The 27694-nt window shown below is 53.9% G+C and overlaps 1 protein-coding gene across 3 annotated transcripts in view; it reads right to left on the bottom strand.

Moving 5' to 3' along the window:
• The window catches only part of RRBP1 (ribosome binding protein 1), a 58775-nt gene that overhangs the window by 20317 nt on the left and 10764 nt on the right, over positions 1-27694 (bottom strand). For all 3 annotated transcript variants that reach the window (XM_059898135.1, XM_059898134.1, XM_059898133.1), the window contains exons 2-4: positions 15277-17305; positions 3375-3523; positions 2183-2305 (exon numbers count right to left, since the gene is read on the bottom strand). In XM_059898135.1, the coding sequence (XP_059754118.1) occupies positions 2183-2305; positions 3375-3523; positions 15277-17284 (2280 nt within the window). In that variant the 5' untranslated portion in view covers positions 17285-17305. The remainder of the gene's footprint in view (positions 1-2182; positions 2306-3374; positions 3524-15276; positions 17306-27694) is intronic.

Here is a 27694-nt window from a genome sequence, read left to right as displayed (position 1 = left end):
TGGTGCCCGGAATGGTCTTTGAACCCAGCTCTGTTGACTTCACTCACTTGCAAGGCGCCCACTTGATCTGGCAGACGGTCCACACGGCCTCTGTGTCCTTTAGCCACAGACCACGAGAAAAGGAATTCACCAAAACCCTCTTTTGCAACCATATAAACTTCTCTACAAGGACAAAGAAATCGTGACAGGAACTAAACATGAAACGTGGATCCTATCCACCCCCCAGCTCCTGGGAAGATCAAGTTAATCGGAACTTCTACATTCTCAGAAGTTTCTCATATAACTTTACTCAACGGTGCTGGGCTGGGAGACGTGGCGCAGCAGTGGAATCCCCTCCGCTCTGCTTCAAACTCTCAACAGAGAAATGCAGGGACTCAGCATCCATGGACTCCAGGGCACAGAAGGACAGATGGCGATGCCTGGGCCTCAGCGGCCCCTGCCAGGCAAGGTGACCTCTGAGCTGAGACAGGAAAATGGGGGCCCCGCCCTGGAGGGCTTCCTGAAGGAGGGGGCTCTTTCCAGTGAGCCAAGTGGTGAAGGGCGCCCAAGGCTAATGCAGGAGCACGAGAGGCCCCGGGGAGGCAGTGAGGAGCAGGTGCGTCGGGGCGCAGACTCGGGTCTGAAGATTGGGAGCCACCTGCACGTGAAAAGGCAGCCCTCCCAGGACCGTGTAAGCGCTGAGAGTCCGGGAAGACCCCCTGCGGCTCAGGGAGGAGGATGCCGTTGGGGAGGCAGGGCCCCAGCTGGACGCACCGTCGGACGTCTCGCCTCAGAGCCAAGGCCTGGAGCCCCAGGGGCTGCGCCTGTGTCTCACGGCGGGGAGACTGTGCCTGGGCAGGGCTGGAATTGCGTCTGGTCGGGGAGGGGGAGGGGGTCTGTGGGGCAGCTGCGCTAGGGTTTGGAAACTCAAGTGGCCGCCCCGGAGGGGAGCAGCAAGTCTCCTGCACGGGCAGCAGCACCTAAGGGGTGGCCGGAGACCCCAGCAATGGCCACCATCACCATCAGAGGCTGCACCTGCTCGCTCACGACACGTCCAGCCCACCCTAACCTCAGGGCCCGGCACGAGGAACTGGCCGGGGAGCCACACGGCCACCAGCCGCAAGAACAGTCGCTCCCCTTTCCTCTCACGTGAGCTTTATTTTGGGGGTCAACACGTTTCCTCAGGTTGTCCAGAAAGAGGATACGGAAGAACGGCCCCTGGAACCACAGACTCCACAGCGGCTGCTGGCCGCGGGCCCTTGGGGCAGGAGGCCGGTGACTCACGGCCCACTTCCACGGTGCAGAGGCTCCTGGCCTGCGACGCGCCAGCAGCCGGGCGGGCAGGGAAGCGCAGGCGGCTCTTGGGAGCAGGGTGAGTGGCTCCGGCCGCCCTGCATCCAACCAGCAACCCGAGGCCGCGAGGGACACTCCCGAGAGAGAGGACGAAGCCCACCGGGCAGGAGGCCGCCCTAGGGGAGGCCTCGGAGACCGGCCTTCCCCTTCCGCCTCCGGGCGGAGCCGGACCAGCAGCGACCACGGCAAAGCCTCGTCTTCCGCTCCCGCCGCCCGTCCGTCCCCCACTGAACAAACCTTCCCGTGTGGCCTGGAGCCACGGCCGTCGCTCGGGACAAACTCTGACGCCTCATAAGCGAGCGACGCAGGCGCCCAGACGTGTGGGACGTTCCGAGGCCCTGGCCGCCTCCCTGCACCTGCTGGCCCGCGGAGGAGGAGGGGAGGGCGAGGGCCATGCGGGGCGCGATGCTGGGAAGGGCAGCTTAGACGGGGAGGGACCAGCCCCGCTGCAGGGGACCCGGACCTCCTCCTCACAAGGAGCGGCCGCGTGCCGCCCCCTCCTGAACGAGGCCCCCAGCCCGTCGGGGCAGCACGGGCCCTCGAGACCAGTGTTCACTGGGTACATACGTGTCACGTGCTGAACCACCACGGGACCGCTCCCCAGACAGCGGGGAAGGGGCAGCAGCCCCGCTAAGCCCTCCCCACGGCTTTCTGCTCCAATTCTCAAGAAAAGACCCTGGGACCCACTGTGCCCACCCTCCTCTCAGGGCATCACCCTAAAAAGACGGGGCCACAACCACGGAGCCGACTGTCCCCTCCCACCCGTGTGTTCCCAGTCCCGAGAGGGACCCCGCTGTGCAGGGGTCCTCACGCAGCCACAGCCCCCGGGCCGACCCGGCGCCGGCCCTACCTTGTTGAGCTCCCTCAGTTTGCTCTTGGCGGCGGCCGCGTCCTCCTGCTCCGTGGCCAGCAGCTTCTCCTTCTCTTCCAGCTGGCGTTTCAGAATCGCCACGGGGTCACCCTTCTGAGTGGCCTAGAGATGCCCACAGAGCCGCGTTAATGGGGGTGGGCAGACGCCTGGCTTGAGACTCACCCCGACCATCAGACCCCGACCCAAAAGCAGAGCGGCGGGCTGACGGTGCGGGAGCGGCGCCATCCCGACGGCACACACTTCTGGGGGCGGCCCCCGCCTCTGCCGCCCGGTCGGCCAGGCCTCGGGCCCAAAGCTCCGGACCCCTGGGGTAGTTGTGGGAGCATGGTGCTTCCCTAACCCAGGTCGATGGTGGCCAGGGCCTCTTCCCGGCCTGCTGGGGGCCATTGGCCATCGTCTCTGGCTTGGTGCCCATCCCTCAGCTGCTGGAGGCGGCCTGCAAGCTGCCAGCTGAAGCGTGGAGGCCCGGGTGCAGGGTGGGGGTGGGGGGTAGGTACCTGGGGACAGTGGCCTGAGCTGAGTTCAGGCCTCTCTTGTTGGAGGGGAGTGGCCACCTTGACCTCTGGCCACTTCAGGCCCAGGAGACGGCCCAACACTCACTGAGCAAGGAGCTCCTGTAACCGCAGGACCCGTCACCACTCAGCAAGGGCTGGGGCGGGGGGGTGGTGACCCCAGTGGCCTCAGGACACTCCCAACATCTCTCACCACTGAGGTGCCACAAAATCCTCCAGCAAAGTTACCTACAATTCCAGCTGTTTAAGGAACAAACACGCCCCGCGGCACCTCCTGGGGGCAGCTTGTGGCCATAAGCACCAGACAGAGAGAAACCAGAGGGACAAACACCCTCCTTCCCGAGCCCGAGCTCCGGCCACAAACCAGCGGGGCCCAGCTCCTGGCCCCCCAGACGCCCCACCCCGGCCCTTAACAGCCCTCCTGCTGCAGCGGCTGGGCTGCAGCTGAAGCAGAAGCATCTGCAGGTGATTCACGCAGCGCGACCTGGGGAGGGGGACAGAGTTCTGCCGAGAGGCAAGCGGAGGTGTTCCAGGAACACTCCGTGCAGCTTGTCAAGGCGGGTGCGGCCAGCCTGCGGGGCACCACCCAGGGGAGGCCGGGGCCCAAGACCAGGAAACCACTGCCACTCACTGGCCCCTGGGGTAGGGGGAGGGCGCACCTTATGCCACGTGTCCTGGACGACACCTGCTTTCTCAGACAGGATCTCGATGAGCCGCTGGGCCTCGCCCTCACTGAACACCATGCTTCCGACCGTGGAGACCAGCGTCTTGTAGGGGAGGCAGAGCGGGCTGTCGGTCTCTGGGGGCCCTGCGCAGAAGGGAAGGGGCAGTGACTCACACTCGGGCACCAGCCACCAAGCCCGTCACACCCCAGAGCGGCAGAGGCCAGTCAGAGCCGAGGCCTCTGTCCGGCTGCCCAGGGTCCGCGGGCCGAGTGCAGCGAGCCCGCCCTGGGGTCTCAGGTCCTGTTCAAAAACAGCAGCGGGGAAGGTCCCCAGGAAAGGAAGGCTGAGTATTCCTGGGTTGGAGGAGATGTCCCCCTACTTTTTCATCATCAAAGTGAGCAGACTTGGGCAAGGCATACTTTCCCATAGGTGCTTTTTTCCTTCCTTCTTTTCCCAGCAAACTGCCTGGGCCAGCTGTGGCTGCGCGCCACCCAGCGAGGCTCACGCCCCTGCCAAGACAAAGCCCCGCCATCGGGGAGCAGGAGGCCGCCTCCCCGACGTCCTGGTTCAGACCCTCTATTTCCAGCTCTCCCTGGATGAAGCTTAAGGCAGGTTTCAGGACAGGGATGGCTGGGTTCGTCCAGAACAGGACTGCCTGCTCGCCGGTCCATTAGCGCATGACCTGCTGGAGGACACAGAGCCATGTGCCAACAGCCAGCTGTCACTCCTGGACGCCCGACGCCCCCACGAAAGCTTCACTCTCACGCAGCCCCTCACACAGCCCCAAAGACACGAAAGGGCGAACAGAGACGCCCCGTCTGGCAGCTCCTTGTGCTGAGGCCCCAAACTGCCCACGAGCTGCGGAACGACAGGGCCCCAAACAAGCTGAAACAAAGCCAAGCGGCCGCCTGCAGCGGCACCTGCAGCCAAGCCCACCTCACTGAGGACAGCCAGGGGAAGGTTTCCATGGCAACCTGAAATTCTCTGGCTTGTCACAATATTTTCACTCCCTAGTCACAATATTTTCATTACAAGTCAAAGCACTTAGCAGGATCCCCTAATAAAGGGGACGTGGCACGTGGGCGAGCTGGTTGCTACGAGCACCTTCATTTTAGAACTTTCTATCCCGCGAAGCTCGGGAGTAAAAATAACCACGCTGACATTAAAGGCCTAGGAGCTTGAGGGTGTCATGAAAACTGGGAGGTGGGGGGAGGCCCCCTTCAGCCTTCATTCTTTTCACTGAAATATGTACGTAAAATAACTTTAACGGTAAACTTCTGCACCCTAGAGACAATTCAAGTACAGCTAAGCCAAAAGAGAAGGAACCACTCGGACGAAAACCTCACGGTCAGCATTCTGGTCTCTGGGCTTCCTGCTCTGCCCCGTCGGCCTGCAGACCGACGTTTCTGCCAGGGTTTTTCAGAAGAGGGAGGTCGGCCGGAGTCAGACTGGGCAGGATGGCCTCTCTGAAGCTGGCCACTCAGATGTTTTCCTCTCCGGAATCACAGAGGCCTGTTCCTGCGCTGCCCCACACGCTGCCCCCAGCCATGCCGGCTGCCAGGCACCTGCCATGTGGCTGGTGGTGGGAACTGGGGTGGCTCCCAGGGGAGCACACATCAGATTCTGAAAACTTGGTATAGAAAAACAAAAGAATGCAAAATATCTGCAATAATTTTTTTATATTGATTGCATATTGAAATGATAGCATTTTGGGTAACTGGGTTAAATGAAACATATTAAAATGAATTCCATGTGTCTCTCATTTTAGTGTGGCTCACAGTGTATTTCTGTGGGGCAGGCTGGCTACTCCTTTCCAGCCCTGGGGCCCCAAAGCACCGCCTGCTGAAGCCCTGGCAGCCCGGTCCCTGCAGAGGCCCCAGAGTGACCATCCGCCTAGGCCCCAGAGCGCCCGACCGGGGGAGGGGACACAGACCTGGATGACACAGCTACACTTCCCTATGGAACGCCGCATCCTTCACGGCCACTACCCCAGTGGTCTCACAAATGCATTCCCTCCAGGAGGGCCCTGTGCACAGAACGTTCCTGAGAGTATTCTGGGAGTGTCATTCTAACACACGTTTGTTACAACTTTCTCATGTAATTATACTAAATTGTATTAGATGTTCTAGTGAACAAAGTCACAAAAACTTGTAACAAGTGGAACACCCCAAAGCTATGTAACAGCAGAACGTTAACTCTCCTTGCCCACCCCCCACAGAAACTTCCACGGCCTTCTCCATTCCCATACAAACACTTCAGAATTATTTTTAGAGAGATATGACTTTACATGTTTTCATTAAGGTAAGAACGGTGCCATCTTTATTCTCCCCAAATCAGGGGAAGTAAAACTGAAAGAAAGCAAAGTACTGGGAACCAGAACTCTGGGCCTCGTGTGAGTGGCATTTATTTCTGGGTTTCAGGGCCCACGAGGCGGGCCCGCTGACCCATACACAGAGGACTAACGTGTCCCCCGGCAAAGGCTCGAAGGCTAGAAATAATCCTTGGGGTTGTCGAATCTTAAGGCCCTAAGAGAAATTTGTCAGAGACTCAACATCTATTCTGTGAAGCCACAGGCTTCACAAAGACCACGTGGCAGTGAACTCCCGTGAGACGGGAGCAGCCAAGGCTTCGCCCACGTTGGTGAGTCTGAAATTCCAGGTACGGACGGGCCCGGACGCCTTGGGGAGGAACCAGGCAGCAGAAGGGCACGGTGGCCGGGCAGGGCCGGCGTCTCACTGCTCTGGAGTAACCCGGGCTCCTGCCTGGCCAGGGACGCCGCGAACACCCCAAGCGCTGGGCCCTGCAGGGACGGGGCAGCCTCCCCTGAGCGGGTGGCCTTGGCCATGGTCCTTTCCCTCCGGGCGACAGCTCCCACGGGGTCCAGGTCAGAACCCGCAGAGCTGCGGACGCATCGAGGAGAGCTAGAAACGAGATTGCTGTGTGCCATCTCCTGACCTTTAGTGCTGACAGCTAACTCAGTGAAAAATAAATAAAACCACCACGGAGCTGAACACATCCACGGGCCATTTCCGGCCTGCAGGTCATCCCTGTCCTTGGGCTGTGGGCACCCTGGTCAGAGTAAGGCCCCTGGAGCCAGGTGGTCTGGGCTTGAATCTCGGCTCAGCTCCCTCCCACCTGTGCATCCTTGGGCAAGTGGCTTCACCTCTCTGAGCCTGTTTCCTCGTCTGTGAAATGCGGGCAACGGCAATGTGCTGGGCACAGGGTAAAGCACGGCAGAACCGATCAACAGGGCCAGGAGCACCACACACCCTGACCCCTCCTTGGGCGGACAGCGCCCCAGTGAGGAACTTGGGTGGGGAGGCAGGGGGTGAAGCAACTCTGCCTTCCTCTGCACCCCCAGCTGGCGCCCACGCCCCCGGGAGCAGAGCGCTGGGGCCCAAGGCCCCTGCTCGCACCACTGTCTTTGCACACGAGGTCAAGCAGGCAGCGCGTTTAGGGAAACGAGGGGCCCTCTGCCTCCCTGGGCTCTGGGCTGCGAAGCACTCAGCGCTTGGATAATGTGCCTCAAATTCCAAAACTACGCTCCCTTTTGTGACCACGCCGGGAGGCTTAATCACCCCAAATTAAACCTGTCCTGCAAAAAGGGCTTAGGAGTCTCCCCCTCTCACCATCGACCGTGGGGTCTCAGCCACCGGGGACTTGGCGCTGTTTCAGCAGCAGCCCCTCCAGGTCCGGGCCCTGGAAGCCCTGCCTGCTCATGCCCGGCTCAGTCAAGCGACCAGGAGGCGTCAGAACAGCTGCAGGAACTGCGTGCACACAGCTGTGATCGAGGGAGTTACTGCCAGGCCCTGGCACGGGCGTCAAGAGCTCCAGCTCCACTCCAGCTGCTGCTGCAGATGCCCGGCAGCCCTGTGCAGATGGTCTCCAGACATGAAGCATGCACCTACTGTGTACCCTGCAGTCTGCAAAATCCTGGAAAGGCCTGTGGGACTCCCAGCTAGGAGAGGGGAGGAGACCCCGGACACGGAATCAGGCAGCAGAGCCACAGGGCACCTGGGGAAGCAGCCACGGCATTGCCGGCGAGGCTTTTAACGCAGGAGATGCTTGCGCCAAACACTACCAGGCGGAGAGCAGGCGGGGCCAGGGCTTCCGGAAGGGGAGGGAGTGGCAGGGATGACCCGAGGCTGGTGGAGCAGAGGCAGGTGGCGCTGGCGTGGATCCCAGGGATCCGGGCTTCACCTCGTGGGCAAAGGAGCAGTGCCAGGGAGTGAGCAACGTTTGCACTTGAGGACACCTGGGGGCCAAGGCTGGAGGCAGGTCAGGGAGGAGCCCAGGGCCAGGGCTGAGCGTACTCAGGAAGCGGGGTGGCGGTGACAATCCAGGGCTCTGACAGCAGACACGGGTGGGGTCCTGGAGGCCGGAGGAGAACTCCAACGGCAAAGACGCTCACGTCCCAGGGAACGTCCAGACCGGTCTGAAGGCCTCTGCTCACACACACAGGTGCAGGCCGAATGGCAGCTGCTAGCTCGGGACCTTGCAGGGGCGTCACCCCAACAGTGTGGGTGGGGGACCTGCATGCTCCCCCCAACAGGAAGCCAGACCCCAGCCTCGGGAAGCCCCCCAGGACATCCCCAATCACCTGAGCCAAACTCAGGTCAAAGACCAGGGCCCCAGGAAGGGCCCCTGCGCCTCCTGGAAGCCCAGCACTTCCTAAGCAATCGTCAGATTCAGAAACAGAGCCAAGCCCCCAACTCCCGCTGACCCCAAGTCCAGAGGGCGGCCACCGTGTCCAGAAACAAGGAACCTGGGCCACCCCCCCAGTTGCACGTTCACGGACAGTGGCCGTGAAGGGTCCTCCTGAGCCTTCGGGAAAGCAACCCTTCGAGGCCCTCGATGGAAGATCCACCAAATGCGTCAAGAGACGCAGCTGCAGCTCCTGCCGCCCTCACAAGCTGCTGGTCTGCACCATGGCGGTCAAGGGCAGCACACACGCGGCCGACCCCAAGCCCGGCTCAGGCTGAAGCCCAGCACTGCCCAGGGCTTCTGCCTCCCGACAGGGTGCAGGCCTCAGATCAGCGGCTGCACTGGACCCTGGCAATGGCGTTTTAAGTGCACTGGAGAAAAGGACAAATAATGTCAAGAGCAACCCTACTTGGGACCTTTGAATCAGGCCTTTTCATTTGGTTGGAGAAAAAAATAATCTCTTGACAAACTGGGAGATTGTACACATAATGATGTCTAATGGAGTTTTTAAAAAATCCTATAAATTGAATGACTGTATTTTTCCCTTTATACTTTTGCTTTTCCCCCCAAATTTTAACAAAATCAATTTTAAATCTGAAAAAAGAACACATCACAGTATTTCTTAAAGAAATACAACCCCTGGAGGGCCTTTGCGCAAGCTCCTTCCTCGGGCCTGAGGGGACCAGGAGGTCTGACCTACTGCCTGCAGGAAGGACGGGGAACGTACAACCTCGGGCCTCCTGCCCTGGCAGTGATGGGAGCCACAGCGCCACCCCATTTGACAGGACTGAACGGAGAGCCCTGGAAGAATGTCTTCCACCAGCTTCTCTGAGACGTGACACCAGACTCGCTTCCCCAGGGGATGTTTTGTTCTTTCAAAAAGAAGAAAGGGAAAAGTTGAGTTTGAAGAACTTACACAGAAAGTGAAAAAAGCTCATGAGCTCTGCAGTTTTCTTCAGAGCTTCAGACCCTGAGAAACTAAGTTAAGTTCAAAAGAGAGGCTCAAACGTAATCTCCACACACCCCCTCTGTGCCTCGGCCTGCGCGGGGGGGGCAGCTGCTGGTGGCCGAGCCTGGGCGGGTGCAGATGGAGACCCAGGCCCGGGGTCCCAACTCTCCCTTCTGGGAAGTCTTGAAACAGAGCTGAGCTTTGGTTTCTGCTATCCTAAAACAGGTAAAAATACAAACCCACCTTAAAGGAAGTTGGGGGATAAATGCACAGAAAGACCCCCTCCCCACACACCAGGCTGGAGCGCAGTGGGGCCCATTCCCCGGGACCCCGGCCTCAGGCACAGCAGCCCGCGGGGCACAAAGGATGGGGGGGCGGTGGGACAGCAGGAGGCAGGGGTACAGCTACTGTCCAGTCACACGGCTCAAGATGAGGCCCTGTGGGCTACAGACACCCCGAATGAAGGTCTCCTGGTGGGTCCGGCCCCTGCCCTGTTACGTTACAGAACATGACCCTATTCCTGCATCTCCCGGGGTCCAGCAGCGGCAGGAGGCCTCTCACAGCACGGAGCTGACACCCCTAGGACGCTGCCAGGTCCCGGATGCAGCAACTACCTTTATCTCTCGTCTGACCTCAGTCACCACCACCACCTGCTGGGTGCCCAGGGGCTGGGGCAGCCCAAGAAGCACTGGCCACTTCCCCTCCTCAACCTGCGCCCCCGAAGGAGCAGGAGTTCTCTCTGCGGCTCAGAGGACGCTCGGGGCCCTGAGGTCAGGGCTGGGCTCCCTCGTGGCGCCCGAAGGGGTGGCACCTCCACTTTGGTACAAGGAGGGCCTGTTTCTTCAACTCACAAATAATGGAGTTTTGGTTTCTCTTCCATTAACAAGAATACGTGTTACAGAAAAACTGGAAAATGCAGAAGGGTGAAGGGAAGAAAATAAAATTCACCCACAGTCCTCCCCGCAAAGATGGCCCTTCTGCCCCGTGGACCTGTGAGTGCATCGGACTCAGCCGTCGTGGGGTCGTGCGGGCCGGTCTGAGGGTACCTCCACCTCCTGGGGGCTGGCTGGGCCCTGACATGATGGCCTCTGGTCCCCGGTAGATGGCCCACGTCCGCGTTAAGGGCCAGGGTCTGGCATGATGCCAGGCACAGAGTCCAAGAGGAGGGCCGCCCGGCCTCAGCCTCGCTCGGCAGTGATGCCCGCAAACCAAGCCCCCGTGGCAGCACGAGTCCCAGGGCTCGGGCCCAACTCAGTTTCCAGAAGGTGCCTCCTGTCCGGCCCAAGTCTGGGTATCCAGTTCCCCAGGCCTGGCTCGCACTGTGTTTGCGTGGACTCCCTTCCAGGAGCTGAGGAACGGCCCTGCCGAGACGGCCCCAAACCACCCCCATGTCCACTCACTTCCTGGGCAAGAAGCGTGCTTTCCTGATGAACACGAATACTTGCCGCGGTGGCTCTCGGAGAACAAATCAGCGGAGGCCTGGACAGTGCCGCCGACTTGGAAGCTTCAGTTCTGGAAGTTTCCACTTCGTTATGATTCCGTGAGTCCCCTCTTCTCTAGACACTGGGAAAAGAATCCGTGCTTCTGTTTCAAAACCAAGTGTTTTCTCGTAGTCCACACCTGGGCTCCTGACGGCCCTGAAATCGCCACCATCTCCACGGAGCCACGTGAGCCGAGGTCAGGTTGGAGGGGTGGCGCTCGCGTGGGCCCATCACCGCGGGAACCGTCCGCTGCGCCAGGCCTCCGGAGGGTAAGGCAGATAGAGCTTGTCTTCCTAAATTAAGAATGCACCTGCCTTCTGACTTAGCAATTACCTACCTAGGAATTCACGTTACAGAGATACTCACCCAGTGATACACATACGCCACTGCAGCATTAATTTTAGCAGCAAAAGAACGGCACACTGCTTCATGGCATTTAAATAAATGACGTTATGGTCACGCCGTGGGCTGTGATGCAGCTGAAAGCGGCAGCCCTGGGGCGCGCTGAGGAACGAAGGAGGCAAGTCCGTCTCTGCAGCGCAGGCCGCTGCGTGTGCCGTGTGATGGGCGGGGCATCTCCGGGGCCCCCCAGGAGGTGGGTGGTGGCTGCGATGGAGTGGAGAGGAAGACTCTCAATTCTTTCCTTCCACGCTTCCATACTGTTTGAATTTTGTTTGCTGCAAGTACACATTTACACAATAAATTTTAAAAAGGATTAGGAAGGTGGGTGTTCACTGTCAAGTCTGGTCAGGGACAAGGGGTGAAAACCTGTCACACAGTCTCGATTTGCTCCTGTAGGAAGATCAGATCAGAAGTTCCGGAATAGCTCCAACTCGGGCCTGTGGAAGTGTGTCCTGTGCCCGATCTCCTCTGGGGCTCCTGTCAGCGGAGGCCCTGCCGGGACAACCAGGTGTCAGGTAAGGCCTGGACAACTGAGGGAGCCACCCCAGCTCCAGGGCTGGTCTTGCTGCTGACGTGCCACATGTGTGGGCCAGCCACAGGCTCTGGGAGCTCACTCACGGCTTCTGTGATGTGTGGGACAACGGGGAGCTCCCTCCCACCCCACTCAGGACACAGACAGAATAAAGACGGAGGAACTCCTGACGCCACCACAGGGCTGCAAAGACAAGTCCATTTTCACGGGGCCTCCTGCAAGGTGACCCAAGAGGCCCCCTCACTCCCGATGGCTCTTGTTTAGAAAAGCTTTGTCCAGTAGAACCTTCTGTGCTGATGGAGATGGTCTTCATCTGCACTGTCCAAACGGGCAGCCACTGGCCCTGTGGAACTACTGAGACCTTGAGTGCTGTTTTCACTGACTTTTGATTGATTTGAATGTTAACTGGCCCCACGTGACCAGCAGCTCCTGTACTGATCAGCGCAGCCCCAGAACCTAGCTCTCTGGTGCCAACGGTTAAATCTCGTGGCCCTAGACCCTCCCCTGCCCGAGTCCAGGTCCCCTCCCCCAAGCTCTCTTCCTGGCCTGCTCCACACCAGCGATGCAGACCCCCTCCCCAACCATCTCCCCCATCCCCGCAGCATGATTATCAGGACACCTCACCCCCCAAGGCATTCACACCTCCAGGCCCCCGAGTTTCTGGATGCCCAGGGCCAGTCAGCCAGCGGGGATCTGTCCACAGTTCCCTCGAGGGGGTACCCATGGCCCTGAAGAAATGGGGTGGGTGGCCCCCAAACCGACTGAGTTCCGGCTGGCAGGCAAGGAGGTCAAGGGCAGGCAGCTGGGGTGACCTCAGCCTTTCAGGTCAAGGGAGGAAGGCGGAACACGAGGTGTAACTAAGTGAAGGGAACGCGGCCTGCTTCTCACTGGGTAATGCGGCCACAGGGGCAAAAAGCTCGATGTGAGTCAGATGAACTGGACCCTGAGCTCCACAAACAAGCTGTGATCGCAAGGGAAGTGTGAGCTGGTTCCATGAGCCACGGGAAAAGCCGAGCCGCCCATCCACACCCGTCCTCGTACCCTCAACCACCATGGCTGTGGCGGACGTGGCTCAGCGGGGAATGCGGGGGAAGTCAGAGCGACAGGCTCACTGTGCCCTCGGGAAGCGGTCCTTCACAGGCGCAGCTGCAAAGCTGCTCGAAGCCAAGCCCTTACAGAAAGAGCCCACCTCCCCTTCCTGCCCCTGCCCCCACCCCCAGCAGACTCGGGGCCCTGACCATCCCTGCAACAGCACCGGCATCTCCGGGGAGCTGCTTAGAAATGCAGCATCTCGGGCCCCGCTGGGAACCACTGAGTCTTTATCTTAACAAGACCCTGCACGTCAAAGCCTGAGAAGCCCTGCCCTGGGGGGATCTCCACGGAGACGGGGGGGGGGGGGGGGGGGGGGGTGGGAGGGCAGCGGCGGATAGGGGCCTGCATCCATCTCGAGGGCCCACCAACCGTGGGAAAACGGGGGAAAGCACGTGGGGCACGTTCAGGAAAATGAAAAACCAAAAGCGTGTTCCCGTTTCTGACTCTTCAGAGTTGAAGAATGAAGCAATTCGCCGCTCAGGTGTCACATCACCCGCAGGCCACCCGGTGTGGCTGTGCTCTCTTTGGGGCCTGTCCGCGTGCTACACGGCTGGCCGTGTGGCCCAGCGCCCCGCCCTTCGTGATTTTCTCCCTGCAACCTCGGAGTCACAGCCCCCTGCCACCTGAGTTGATCAGTACTAATTTCGGCCATCTTTCCTATTTTCTAGGGTTTGATTTCTTTTTACGTTAACTCTAATTGATACACACCTGACATTTTCACAGGGGCTGAGCAGACCCTTCCAAACCTTAAACATCCTGCCCAGGATCACTGCCTTGACCTGTCCCCTCCCCGCCCTGAAGTGCAGGTGAGATGCAGTCTAGTTAGGACCGCTCTCTTCCCTGACCTGCTGGCCTCGGTCCAGCACCCTACCGTAATTACAATAGTTTGGGGCTGTGTTCACACATCAGACAGACCGGCCTTCCAATAGCCACTTAAAAATCTATTCAGTATTCTTATTTTTCCCTCCAGAGGGAACTTTTAAGCCCACTGAAATTTTGGCAGGAAGAACAGTAAACTACTAGGTTAACTTGGGAGTGACTATCATTTTATCTGTAATATTTAATCTTTCTTATCCTGAACCATGGTATTTTTTCTGTTCAAATTTCCTCTTATACCACCTCAGGCGAGCTGCTCTGTGGGTTCACACGGGTGGTAAGTTAGGTCTTCCTCCCAACAAGGTTCTTTATTATCTGCAAATTAGGACAATTTTGCCTTCCTTTCTAATATTATCATGTTTCTGTTTCATACCTTACTTCAATGGCCAAAGCCATACCCAGTAACGATGACCACAGGAAGCTCTAGTGTGAACACACCTGATGCGCGAGAAGCCAGAGAACAGGCGGCTCTCACCTGCGTCCCCGTCTTCTGCCTCGAATGCCCGCCTCCCAGGGGCAAGCGGAGCAACACCGTGGAGACAGGGCAGCGTGCTCTCCCTCCGCCACGGCGTCAGGGCTGAGGCTGAGCGCCTGGGCTTTCAAAGGGCCTGAGAGGCTGGCGTGGCCTGTGGGGCAAGGTGGGCCGGTCCCTGACCCTCACATGGGACGAGTGTCGCCTGAGTAAATACCCCCCCAGAAGTTGGGGCGGAGGAAACAGCAAAGCGGATACAGCTTCACAGAGGGACAAACGTAGGGCCCTGCCTACCGGGCACAGGTCCAAACGTTTCAAAGCCCCTAATGTACCTCACCGAGACAAATGCAATTAATTTTCCAAATCAACTAATGGCTAATCTAAGAAAGAAAGAAATCTAGAGAGAAAGAGAAGAAGAGAGAGAGAGAGAGAGAGAGAGAGAAAGGGAGGGACAGAGAAAGAAAACATCAGACTATTGTATCAAGTGAGTGATGAATATGAAAGAGGAACTCACGGGCCCAATTTCTACAGTAATCCGTACTAAAAAGATAACGGAAATTCATGTTCTACATTATCTAATATATGTATCTGATACATAATATCTATTTTAATGTTCTATTAATGCTCCATTACATAAAGGGCGTGGGGGGGTAGCGAAGAGGGAAAACTGGGAGGCAGGGGTGTGGATGCCATTGTTTCTCAGAAACGTCATCCTACTGCTATTCATGCAACAAACATCTAGAAAAGAACAAAGCTATGCTAAAACACCAGGTGAGGTAAGAACGCAGAACAGGCTGACGCAGCCAGACGTTTGAGAAAGACTGCAAGACACGGAACTGTCCTAGACTGGGTGGTGGATGGCGTCACGGCTCCTAATCCTCACCTCTCCTCAACTCACACCTTTTCCCAGGTCACTCCGCAGTCCCTCCCACTGGGGACAGCAGACTTCCTGCCCCTTGACTCAGGCTCAGTCTCATGGCCTGCTCTGGCCAACAGGATGCTGGTTTGAGCAGTGCCCTGTCACAGCTCTGCCACAACCGTGGGAGGGCCTCTGCCCTCGAGAGCCACTGATGCCTCGGCCAGGGCCCCAGAAGAAACACGTAGAAGAGACCTACGTTCAACCTGCAGCAGGAGCTGAACCAGTTAAACTGCAGCATGAAGCAGAGCCACCAGCCGAGATAACCCCAACCAGTCAACCTCCAGCCAAGTCAACAGAAACATGAGCAGGAATAAACGACTGACACTGTAAGACCCTGAATTCTGGGATGTTTGTTATGCAGCCATGTGGCGATAGCTGACTGATACAGATGGCTTCCCCAAAGGGAATCCATAAGCCACTTAAAGACAGCTTTTCCCTCCAAATTCATAAAGAAATCAAAGCTACTCACCAGGCTCACCTTTCTTCTTAGACCCAGACTTCTTCTTCGCAGGAGCCTCTTGCTTTGGTGCCTCCTGGCTCTGGACCATATCTGCATTTTTGCCCTGGGTAGGAGGTGACTCTGCCTTTTTACCCTGATTGGCAGATGCATCCACCTTTTTGCCCTGGTTGGGGGACCCTTCTGACTTTCTGCCCTGGTTCAAGTTTCCCTCTGCCTTTTTGCCTTGATTGGGGGCCCCTTCTGCTTTTTTCCCCTGGTTTGCAACACCCTCCGCCTTTGTGCCCTGATTAGCAACCGAATCTGCCTTTTTGCCCTGATTCTGGCCCCCCTCCGCTTTCCTGCCCTGGTTGGGGGTCCCCTCTGCCTTCTTGCCCTGGTTGGAGGCCCCTTCTGCCTTCTTCCCCTGGTTGGAGGCCCCTTCTGCCTTCTTGCCCTGGTTGGGGGTCCCCTCTGCCTTCTTGCCCTGGTTGGGGGTTCCCTCTGCCTTTTTACTCTGGTTCTGAACCACTTCTACCTTTTTGCCCTGATTGGGGCTCCCCTCTACCTTTCTGCCCTGGTTTGGGGTACCCTCCTCCTTTTTGCCCTGATTCTGAACTCCCTCTGCCTTTTTGCCCTGATTCTGGGCCCCCTCGGCTTTTTTGCCCTGATTCTGGGCCCCCTCTGCCTTCTTGTCCTGGTTCTGGGGCCCCTCTGCCTTCTTGCCCTGGTTGGAGGCCCCTTCTGCCTTCTTTCCCTGGTTGGAGGCCCCTTCTGGCTTCTTGCCCTGGTTGGGGGTCCCCTCTGCCTTCTTGCCCTGGTTCTGGGCCCCCTCTGCCTTCTTGCCCTGGTTGGGGGTCCCCTCTGCCTTCTTGCCCTGGTTCTGGACCCCTTCTGCCTTCTTTCCCTGGTTGGAGGCCGCTTCTACCTTCTTGCCCTGATTCTGGGCCCCCTGTGTCTTCTTGCCTTGGTTGGGGGTCCCTTCTGCCTTCTTGCCCTGATTCTGGGTCCCTTCTGCCTTCTTTCCCTGATTCTGGGCCCCCTCTGCCTTCTTGCCCTGATTCTGGGCCCCCTCTGTCTTCTTGCCCTGGTTGGGGGTCCCCTCTGTCTTCTTGCCCTGGTTGGGGGCCCCCTCTGCCTTCTTGCCCTGGTTCTGGGCCCCCTCTGCCTTCTTGCCCTGGTTCTGGGCCCCCTCTGCCTTCTTGCCCTGGTTCTGGGCCCCCTCTGCCTTCTTGCCCTGGTTCTGGGCCCCCTCTGCCTTCTTGCCCTGGTTCGGGGCCCCCTCTGCCTTCTTGCCCTGGTTGGGGGCCCCCTCTCCCTTCTTGCCCTGGTTCTGGGCCCCCTCTGCCTTCTTGCCCTGGTTGGGGGCCCCCTCTCCCTTCTTGCCCTGGTTGGAGGCCCCCTCTCCCTTCTTGCCCTGGTTGGGGGCTCCCTCTGCCTTCTTGCTCTGCATAGCACTGGTGGCAGAGGCACTGCCCTTGGCACCCACTGGGGACACAACCACCATAGGGACCTCCTTGGGAGCGGCTTCCAAAATGGCAGCCTTTGAGGCAAGAACCTGGATGGAATTTACTACAGAACTGACTGCTGGTTCCACCTTTGCCACTTTTTTCTCCTTCTTCTTTTTGTCCTTAGGGGAAGAAGCCGGCTTCTCCTGGGGCATGGCTGGTACCGTGGCTACAGGGGGAATGACCACGGGGGACTGGACTGGGGTTGGAGCCACCGCCACTGCAGGCGCCCGCACTGGGTCCTTGGGGAGGATGGTCACGTTGGGGCCTGGCTCATGGTCAGGTATCTTCCCGTTGGGTTTCTCGTCCTTTTTCTTGGTCTTTCCTTTCTTCTCCACTGTTTTCTCCTTCTTTTTCTTCTCCACTTTCTGGTGGTGAGTCTTCGCCATCTCCTTGCGCTGGTTGGCTAGAGCTTCTTCATACGACGTCTCCTTCATGGAGAACGTCGACACCAGGAAGATGCCGATGGCGGAAACAACCATGAATCCACCAAAGACCACAACCCCCAAGGTCTGGGTGTCGTAAATATCCATCCTGGCTTGCTTTCCTTTCACCTGCCAAATACATACGTGTCAATTACTTTTTGTAGAAACTGAGGTATTCAACAATCGCCACCCCTACCCCCAACACCTGACTTACGGTTTCACTAATTCTTCAGACTGATAAAGTGAAGGAAGAAACAAACTCAGGCCATCTCTGACGTCACCCATTCTCCCCGCCCCCTTCAGAAGTGAGCAACTCTTACATAAGATATTCCATTAGTGCCGGGACATACGAAGCCATGGAGAGATGGCAGCGAGGAGCTCTATAACCAGGGCACATAACACCCAGGAGACTCAGATGCCGTGATCCCAGTTCACGATGTTCCCCACCGCAGGGGTCAAAGATACACATGAGCACAAGCACCGGCCAGGTGTGAGACAATTGGGAGTAGTGAGGACTGTGGCAAACTGTCCCACTACATTAGGGCCAGGTGTCGCCCAGCCACAGCTGATTACTGTAGACATGCGGGCACTGTGTTGAGAGATCTTTTGCTTTCTCACATTAGGACAGAAATTTTTTTTTCCTTAACATGAAGTTGACTGATTTTAAAAATACCATGTGAGTCAAACCAAACACGGCTGCCGGCTCTCAGCCACAGCGTCCAGGCCAGCAGGCCCTCGCGAGCCATCTGACTCTGCTGCCTCCATTTCCTCCAGTGCTGATAAACACAACTACCCAGGGCCAAAGATGAGAACCTATGCATTACAATCCGGAAAGGTGATCAAAATTTGGTGAGGAAAAATGGCCTTTAACCAGTGATAGCTCCGAAGAGCTATGCAACCTGCAAACTTGCACATTAGGAAACAGGAAATATCAGTCTTGGGAAGCCGACCAAGTAAGACTCCAGGTTTGGAATTTCACATCCAGAGGCTGCAAAGAGGGAGGAGGACAGTGCCACCAGGTCCACTCCTCACCCTGGCGAGGGGACCCTTTGCCTGATGACACACTCCCAACCGAGAGGATGAACCACCCCTTCTTGCTGGCCAGGGACCAAAGTCCATAGGGTCGGAGGTGGCCAGGTCCACACCCATCAGCTGTCAGCCGGGCTAAATCTGACTTCAGTGAGAAACTCCAACAGGTTCATTTCTTGGATACATTCAACTTTTATCAACTAATTTTGATGCTACTACAATCACATTCCAGTCCCCTGAACTGGGGAGTGAGAAACAGCTCCCCCAGGAGGACCAGCAGTGGACCTGAGAAGGGAACGCAATAGTGAGAGGTGGGGGAGGAAGGCAGAAAGGGGGAGAGCTGAACGGCCCCCGGGTCCCCAGAGCCGGGATAGGCTGGGCCCAGGCTTCTCGGTGGCTTAAAAGTTGAGATTCCTCTTCCAGTGGCAGTGGGGGTATCTAAACAACAGTCGTGAAATCCAAATTTTGACATTAGGGCATTTGAAAGGAGGGACTGAGCAGAGAGACTGTTGTAAATGGTTCAGCATGGTGCTCTAGAACAAATGCACAGTCTCGCCGTCCTTCTACAAAACCCTTGCAGGAAGAGGGTGGAACGCGCTCTGCTCTCCACGGTGGTAAGTCTCTCAGCTGAGGCTGTGACACTTACTTCACCCAGACTGTCTCCGGGCCTGCAGCTCCAGGCCAAGCTCCACATTCCACTCCTCAGGCCCGAGGTGGACTCCTGGGGCGGGCTCTGACCCCGGGCCATGGGTTCTGGCAGCGAGATGCACAGCCAGGGCCCCTCACACATGACAGTCGGGAGAGGCCACCCCACACGAGCCCTTCGGGATCCTCGCAGCCGAGTGTGCAAAAGGCCTGGAGGGGGGTCCCGTGGGCGGGAGGACAGGGGCAGGAAGCTGGAACGTTCCAGGCCCCGTTCTAACCCTGCTGCTTGGAGGGCGTCCACCAACCGAAACTCCGGGTCCTCACAAGCACCCCTCAGAACTTCACGTTTCAGGTACAAAGCAACACCATAACCACTATATCCATCCTATTCAGATGACAAAAACCCTTTGACCTTCTGTACAGCACGGGGAACTCTACTCAATGCTCTGTAATCACCTACATGGGAAAAGAATCTGAAAAAGAATGGATATAAAAATCCTTTGAAACACCCCTTCTCCAGAGGCAGCACCACGCCAGGGGCCCGGGTCACCCCGGCTGCGGGTCCGTAAGCCCCGGGTGGCGTCCCCAACAAGCCCTGGAGGGCGGGGCCCCTGGAGCCCCAGGGCCACCAGCCCCCACGATGGGCGCCTGCCCCCCACCGTGGGCTCTGCAGACGTGTGGTTTGGTTAGAAAAGCCACGGTTGAAAAGTCAGCTTTGACTCTCAAGTTAGGCAAACACGGGATACAAAAATATATTCTCTGTCAGGGGCACAGAGTGGAGAAAAGCCAGCTGGGAGAGCACCTCCCTCCGCAGTGGACAGACGGACGTCTGAGTCCATCACAGATGTGTCTTCCCAACTCTGCAGGACCGCTGCTCCAGAAAGAAACTGCATCCCCACCACTAACTCCTGAGTAAGAGTTTCTTTGAAAGGACGCTTTCACAGGAAAATGAAAAGCCCTAGAGTTGTGGTAACTCAGTGAAACAGTGAAGGCTCAGGACACATCACCATCACCACGGACAGCCAAGAAGTCGAGGTGGAAGCCGCCTTCCCGCTGCCCCGCAGAGTCGGCTCCTGCTCGAGGGGCGGGAGTACCACCCGTGCTCACAGGCACAGCAAAGCCAGCGAGGTCTCAAGGTCAGCCTTCAAGGTCAGCCTTCCGGCGCTTCGCTTCTGAAATCCCCACCATGGTAAAAGGCGCCCAGCAGGGATCTCCCGCAGGGTTTTCCCAAGGGCCATGGCCAGGAGGGCAAAGAATCCGGCCAACCGTGCCACCGCATCCTGTGTGGGCTGACCGCAAAGAACCTGCACTCTGTCAATCCCGGAAACTTCTATGAAATGTGCACTCTTATTTACTATGGCCAGTCTGCTTAGAATGCAAAGCAGAAAGGTGAAGGCCCGCCAGGGCAGGGAGCAGGAGACTGCCCAGAGGCTCGGGGACCACTCCCAGGCTTGGCCAGCTGACACCCCCGGGGCCACCTCAGGGCTCCTGAGAGAATGGCTTTCCTCTGTTCCTGGGAGTAAGGACTCGGGAACAGAAGTTAAGTGGACGCCCCAGGCACGGACTACATTTGCTGATTCATGTGGCCCGACCTGGCTTTTCCAGTCTGGCCAGTTCAGTCCAACTTGGCAATGGGGATCTGGGGACGTTTTGTGAAAAGGCCCCTCAACAGCACCCTGGGGTGGGGTCTCATCACTCTCCAGCTGCTCCTCGGGGGCCACGTGTGGGCACTTGGAGAAGCCATGGCAGGGGTGCGAGACGAAGCCTCCCGACTGAGCCCAAGCCCCACTTCCTGGGCGTTAGGTGACTTACCAGGAAGGCACAATCTAAAACACAACGACGATAAAATGGAGACACTAGCAGATACGGCTGCATCAGGATCACTGTCTCCTTGTTTTTGTAAATATTATGAAATATTTCAAGTATACGGAAGATTAAGAAAAATACCGTGAACGTCCATTTACCTACCACCCAGGTTTAGCAAATCCAAACATCTTTCCCCATTTACTTGAGACACATATATGTAGTATCTCATCCTTCTCTCCAGAGAGAACCAACACTCAGAATGCCACCACTTCCACACGCGTGCGTGTGTGCTTACACATGTCCAGCACCGCTACGGTGAGGGCTGCATGAGACACCACTGTGGGCATCACCGGGCAGCATTTCATCCTCTAGGACACACCGCCGGGCCCAGGGCTGCTCCCCCAGGGCAGTGCCGCGAGCCCCGCCCTCTGCGTCCCGCACCATCTCCTGCGCTCACACCCGGATGCATCCCCATGTGCCTCCCATGGTGAGCAGCCCTTCACGCTGCTTCCACGACGTTGTCTGCTCATACCCTTGGCCCATTTTCTAAAGGGCTGTCTTGGGGCTTCCCTGGTGGCACGATGGTTGAGAATCTGCCTGCCAATGCAGGGGACACAGGTTCGAGCCCTGGTCTGGGAAGATCCCACATGCCGCGGAGCAACTAGGCCCGTGAGCCACAATTACTGGGCCTGCGCATCTGGAGCCTGTGCTCCGCAACAAGAGAGGCCGCGATAATGAGAGGCCGGCGCACCGCGATGAAGAGTGGCCCCCGCTCGCCGCAACTAGAGAAAGCCCTAGCACAGAAACGAAGACCCAACACAGCCATAAATAAATAAATAAATAATAAAAAAAAAAAATAAAGGAATTCCTTAAAAAAAAAAAAAATTTAAAGGGCTGTCTTTTTCTCTCATTTGTAGGTGTCCTTTACACATTTGGATATTAACCATTTGTATCCAAGTCTGTGGTTTCTTTTTCAACCAATTTTGTTTGAAAAATTGTTTCACTGTTTTGTTTTACAGTGTTTTCTTGTTTCATTGCTACCACCCCAGAGTCAAAGAGAACCTGTTTCCTTTTTCTTTTTTTAAGGAAAAATCTGTTGCTATCCTTTAAATCTAAATAATTACTCAGTTGTGTTGGAGAAAGGCAACGAGGCAAAAGGAACAAAGGGGTTGATACAGAGTGAAAACCTCCCTTTCACCCCTGACTCTCAGCCACCCAGGTTCCAACCACTGGGAGAAAAGTCCTTTCACTGTTTATTTTCTTCTACAAACTTCAGAACACTTTTCATAGTTGGGTTTCTAATCACCTGGGATCTACTCTGGCATAGGACAGGAAATAGGGTCAGCTTCCCCCACGGCTTAAGTTACCCAGCGCCCCTTCCGGACTGGTCCATCCCCCCTACCCCTCGACTTTCACAGCCGCCTCTGTCCCATCTGGTTTGCAGTACACGTGGATCCCTCACTGGACTCACACTTTGTTCCACCTACGTGTTATTTACGCCCTGCATCAATACTACATTTTGGCCTATGCATCCCTTCCAAAAATTCTACTGGAACTTTTATTTGAAACGCACTGAATTTACAGGTGAACATGGGGAGAGCCGATGCTGTATACCATGGGAGCTGTCGGTGAATGGAGCGTGTAGCACTCCACTTATTTCAACGTTCTTTTATACTTGCAGGGAGCTTTTATGATCTTCTCTATAGAAGTCTTACACATCTTTTTTGTTGTTGTTAAGGTTATTGCTATTTTTAAATGTACTAGAAAAAGATATCTTTTTCTTTTCCTAGCTACAACCAGCAAAGTTATTCATTTTTGCATGTGTCGTTTACCTAAATATTATGCTAAACTCTCGTCAAATCCAGGAGTTTGTGGATTCTCTTCAAGAAAAATCACCTATGAAGAGAGTAATTTCTTGCTTTCTAAGCCACACCATCGCTTCTCTCTCGTCTCACAGAGCCGGCTCCAGGCTCGCTGGTCTCACGGCCGAGTCTCCACTTCTGATCCTTCATTGTTAGATGCTGTGTTGACTGTAGGCTTTTGGTAGAAACCTTTGATCACGTTAAGCTATCTTATATTCCTAGCTACCTTTCCTTTTTTAATAGGGTATTAAATTTTAGCAAATGCTTTCTCTTTACCACCTGACATTTAATCTGAATTGGACTGAATTAAAAGAATATATTCTAATGTTAACTCACAGATGGCTCTGATGGCGTAAACACTTCTTGACGGTGGGTCTTTTCTTTTCTAATCCCTCACTAGATTTGGTCTGTTCACATTTTTATGTGGGATTCGGGTGGCTGTGCTGTCAAGTGGGGGAAGTCAGAACTCATTCTCAGACTGTTCTTACCCAGTCTTGGTAGCAAGGTCACTTCAGTCCCATAAGATGAGCTACAGGGCACCCTTTTTCCTCCATCCTTTGTAGGTTCACAAGAACTTGCCTGTAAAACTGTCAGAATCTGGTTTTTCGAGATCTGTTCTTGGAGGGGGGGAGAGTGGGTAGAGAGCTGATTTTTCTTTAACTGAAGTATAGTTGCTGTATTTATATAAGTTACAGGTGTACAATACAGTGATTCACAATTTTGAAAAGTTTTTAAAGTATAAACCTACTCCATTTATAGTTATTATAAAATATTGGCTATACTCCCCATGTTGTACAATAGAGCCTTGTAGCTTATTTTATATCTAATAGTTTGTGCCTCTTAATCTCCTAACCCTCTCTTGCCCCTCCCCGCTTCCCTCTCCCCAGTGGCAACCACTAGTTTGTTCTCTATACTGTGAATCTGCTTCTCTTTTGTTATATTCACTAGTTTGTTGTATTTTTTAGATTCCACATATAAGTGACATCATACGGTATTTTTCTTTCTCTGTCTGACTTATTTCACTTAGCACAATACCTTCTAGGTTCACCCATGTTGTCGCAAATGGCAAATTTTCATTCTTTTTTATGGCTGAGTAGTATTCCATCGTATACATATATATAAATATATATGCGATATATATATATCACATCTTCTTTATCCATTCATCTGTCAATGGACATTTAGGCTGTTTCCATGTCTTGGCTATTGTAAATAGTGCTGCTAAGAACACTGGGGTGCATGTATATTTCTGAATTAGTGTTTTTGTTTTTTTCAGATATATACTCAAGAGTAGGAGTGATGGGTCATATGGTAGTTCTATTTTTAGTTTTTTGAGGAACCTCCACACTGTTCTGTTTTCAACAGTGCCTGCACGAATTTACATTCCCACCAACAGTGTATGAAGGTTCCCTTTGGCAGACAGCTGATTTTTAATTGCTATTTCAATTTCAATGATGATTCCAGAACCAGCTTTTGGGTTTGTGATCCAATCTATATAATTAATTTTCATTACTCCTTCCTCCAACTTCCATTGGTTTATACTGTTCTAACTTCTTGACATGAACACTCCATAATCATGGATTTATCAGTTTCTCCTGGGAATCTGTCAATTTGTGCTTTATTTGGAGGGCATCTTATTAGGTGAATATAAGATCAGAATTGTTACATCTTTCTGATAAAGTGCCTACTATTTTTTCCTCTATTATAAAGTGATCCTCTTTATCCCTAATAATGATCTTTATTTTTTCCACTTCATTCTGATTGTATGTCTGATTTGACATGAATTACACTACTATGTATAAAATAAGACAGCTATTGGGAACCTGCTGCATAGCACAGGGAGCTCAGCTCAGTGCTCTGTGATGACCTAGATGGATGGGATGGGGGGATATATGTATATATATAGCTGATTCACTTCGTTGTACAGCAGAAACTAACACAACGTTGTAAGGCAATTATACTCCAATTAAAAAAAAAAGTTACGCCAACTTTTGGGGGGTTAATATTGGTCTAGAATCATTTTCTGCTCTCCATTTGCAACCTTTCTGGGTTCATATGTTTTAAGTGGAGCTCTTAAAAACAGCATATAGCTGGATTTTATTTTCAGACCAGCATGGCAATTTGTCTTTTTAACTGGTAGGGTTAGTTCACCAACATCTACTGTGATTGCCTATGTAACAGGACTCATTTATACCCTTGTTTTGTTACTCCTATTTACAATACTTTTTCTTTGCTTATTCCCCCCCTTATTTATTTGCATTCCACTGGACATCTTTTCCTCTGTGTTTGAAAGCTACACTTTTCTGTTCTTTTGTGTGTCTGTGTGCGAGCGCTCTTTTTAAAAGCTGTAATGAAAATGTCTTTTCCCCTTACGTTCTCCTAACATACACACCTGACACTTCCCAGGAGCCTTGGTGCTCCACCCGCCTCTCCCTCACACATACCTGGGCGACCTGCGGGCGCTCGGAGTTCCAGACACTCGTGTGAAATGACCCAAATGGTTCCCAATCTGTTGCTGGCCACTGCTTCCTGCACCTCACGCCTTCTTTTGAGTCTCCCCAAAGTACATCCTCGACTACTTGTTTCAGCAAGAATTTCCTCTTACATCCTCAGTCCTCACAGCCCTGGAAGGCCTTCTTTCCTCCACCCTCGCTCTTCGTGAATGGATTAACTGGGTACAGAATTCCGTGCTGACAGTTATTTTCTCTCACCACTTGGAAGATTATTATTTTATCTGTCTTCTGGCTTTTTTGGTTGGCAGCCATGGCAGGGTGTGTGCTTACTATGGAAAAACATGTTGTTGAGCTGTCATTCCTTTGTAATACCTTTTAAAAATACCCCCTCACTTCTAAAATCCATCTTCAGGGTTCTAAGCCTTCACCAATGCCTTTAGATGTGTATTTATTTTTACTGTCTTAGTCAGGCTCACTGCGCTTTCGCATGTTTTTCACCAGTTCTGGAAAGCCCTTGGCCACTTAGTTCTTTGCGATTTCCTTGCTCCTGTTTCTTTGTGGTAGAAGTCCTAACTAGACTTCAATCTCTCTGTGCTACCACTCGGACATATGTTCCACTTCACCAATTGTCTCTTCAGCTGAATCTAACCAGCTCTATAATCAGTCCTTTGAGTTATTCTATTTTTTTTCAAGTTCGCCTTGTTTTCTCCCTGGTGTTGTTTTTTCCCATTAATGTTTTCCACTACCTACTTTTATACCTCTGACAGTGACTCTGGTGGGACTTTATTAAGTTGCAACCCTGTCTGGGCTGAATTTCAGGCTTGTCTCTAAAGAGCTATTTTATCTTTGCTTCAACGAGGGCTTCAGAGAAGGCAGCAGGTAAGGACACATTTTTAGATGCAGCAGCTCCTGTTAAATATTCCCAGGAGACTCTGCCTCCCCCGCCTCAGGAGAAAACAGATAAGCTCCCATGCCATCTCCCCTGGCCACTAGTCTGTCCTTTCAGTGCAGGTTTTACATGGGAGTGTCAGTGGGGTTCTCACTCCCCCCACCCAGCTCCCACCTGGACATAAAAACAAAAGACCCAAGACCCAGACTTTGGAGGACTACGCGACACCCACACTGCAGGGTCAGCTTACTTCTGGACCCAGACAGTCCCCGCCCTTGGCTTACGGGATTTGGTAATATCTTTTACTACCTTGTAAACTCAGCTATGCTTTTTAGAGAATGCTTATTAGCTCCATCTAACATTTCTAAATGTTTATAGAGAAGAGAGTTTTCAGGTCATCTCATCTAAAATTTTAAGTGTAACCTCTAATTCTTCTTTTTTTTTAATTTTCTTTTTTTTAAACCTAAAACTAAGAGAAAACCTGGTAACTAAAAGATATAGTATTCGGAAATAATTTATTTCATGTTTTAAGAGGATGGAAATAACTGACTTCCTACTTCAAAGAAACAATGCTATTCATTTTAAAGAAAGATAAAACACTAAAAATAGAAATGTCTTCTATTCTAAGCCTTGGCTTATTCATTGGCCATTTCAGATTCAATTTCTTTGCTAAGGAAAAAAAACAAAGCATTGACATGCTTTTGTGTTTCTCCAAAATAACAGTCTTTGGAAAAGTAGGCACTTAAATAGACCTAAATCTTCTGAGCGCTTACGAGGAGCCTACAGGGCTCACTACACGCCCGAGGTAGGGATCAGGAATCCTGAGTCCTCAAATCACCCACGAGCAGTTCAGATGTGCAGAGTGCTTCCTGCAGTGGACACGAAGCTCCCCGGAAGCATGATCAGTAGTCTCCCCACCGTGTCCAATCAAACCTCAGCACATCCACGCTCCAAGCGTCTGCTGTGTGAAGGCTCCACTAAATACCAATCAGGCAGGGCCCACTCCTTTACACGGTCACATGGTTGAGAACCACCTTGAAACAGAAAAGCACAGGCATCCTGGTGGAGGAAGAGAACACACACTGTGGGGTCTCACACGCTTTGGGAAAGAGTTATTTTCTTCTTGGTTTTTCGGGTTTTACACTATTGCAAATGGGGTCTCTCTTAAATTTCATTTTCTGTTTGTTGCTGGTAATACTGACATGTAATTGATTTCTGTAGGGTGGTTCCCCCCGAGCCCCAGCAACCTTGCCTAATTCTACTAACACTTTCTTTCCAATCTTTCTATCTTCCGCTTCACTTCTCTTGAATTTTTGCACAGGGCAGGACCGCCAACACCGTGCTCAAGAGAAGGCGTGTCTGCTGGCATCCTGTTCTTCCTGATGTCAAAGCAAAACTTCTGGGTGTCTTGCTATGCAGTGCGATGTTTTCTGTAGGCTTTCCTGTAGGTGTCCCTTCATCAGGTTCTTGGTTCTCTTCTTAGCTTAGTGTTGTTAAGTTATATGTTCCCAGAAATTCACTGATGTTGTTAAAACTTGCAAAATTATCACCATGCTGAGATGAAAAAAGAAGGTTTATACGTACAATGTGTGGTAGAGCCCCCTCCTCTGGTGGTTAATAAACACCTATGACACTGCTTTGTTTTTATTTATTAGCACAAGTTGTTCATGATAACCACTCATCTTTTTAATGTCACCACATCTGTAGTGAAGTCCCATTTTACACTCTTGGTATAATTTGTGCCTTTTTCTTGACCAATATTGCTTGATATTTGTCAACATTATTCATCTTTTGTAAGAATGAACTTCTCCACTGTATATTTACTTGTTTTCTG

The sequence above is a fragment of the Balaenoptera ricei genome, chromosome 15 (genome assembly GCF_028023285.1).
Source record: "Balaenoptera ricei isolate mBalRic1 chromosome 15, mBalRic1.hap2, whole genome shotgun sequence".
In the NCBI taxonomy this organism is placed as follows: Eukaryota; Metazoa; Chordata; class Mammalia; order Artiodactyla; family Balaenopteridae; genus Balaenoptera; species Balaenoptera ricei.
This window is presented reverse-complemented; position numbering and strand designations above follow the sequence as displayed.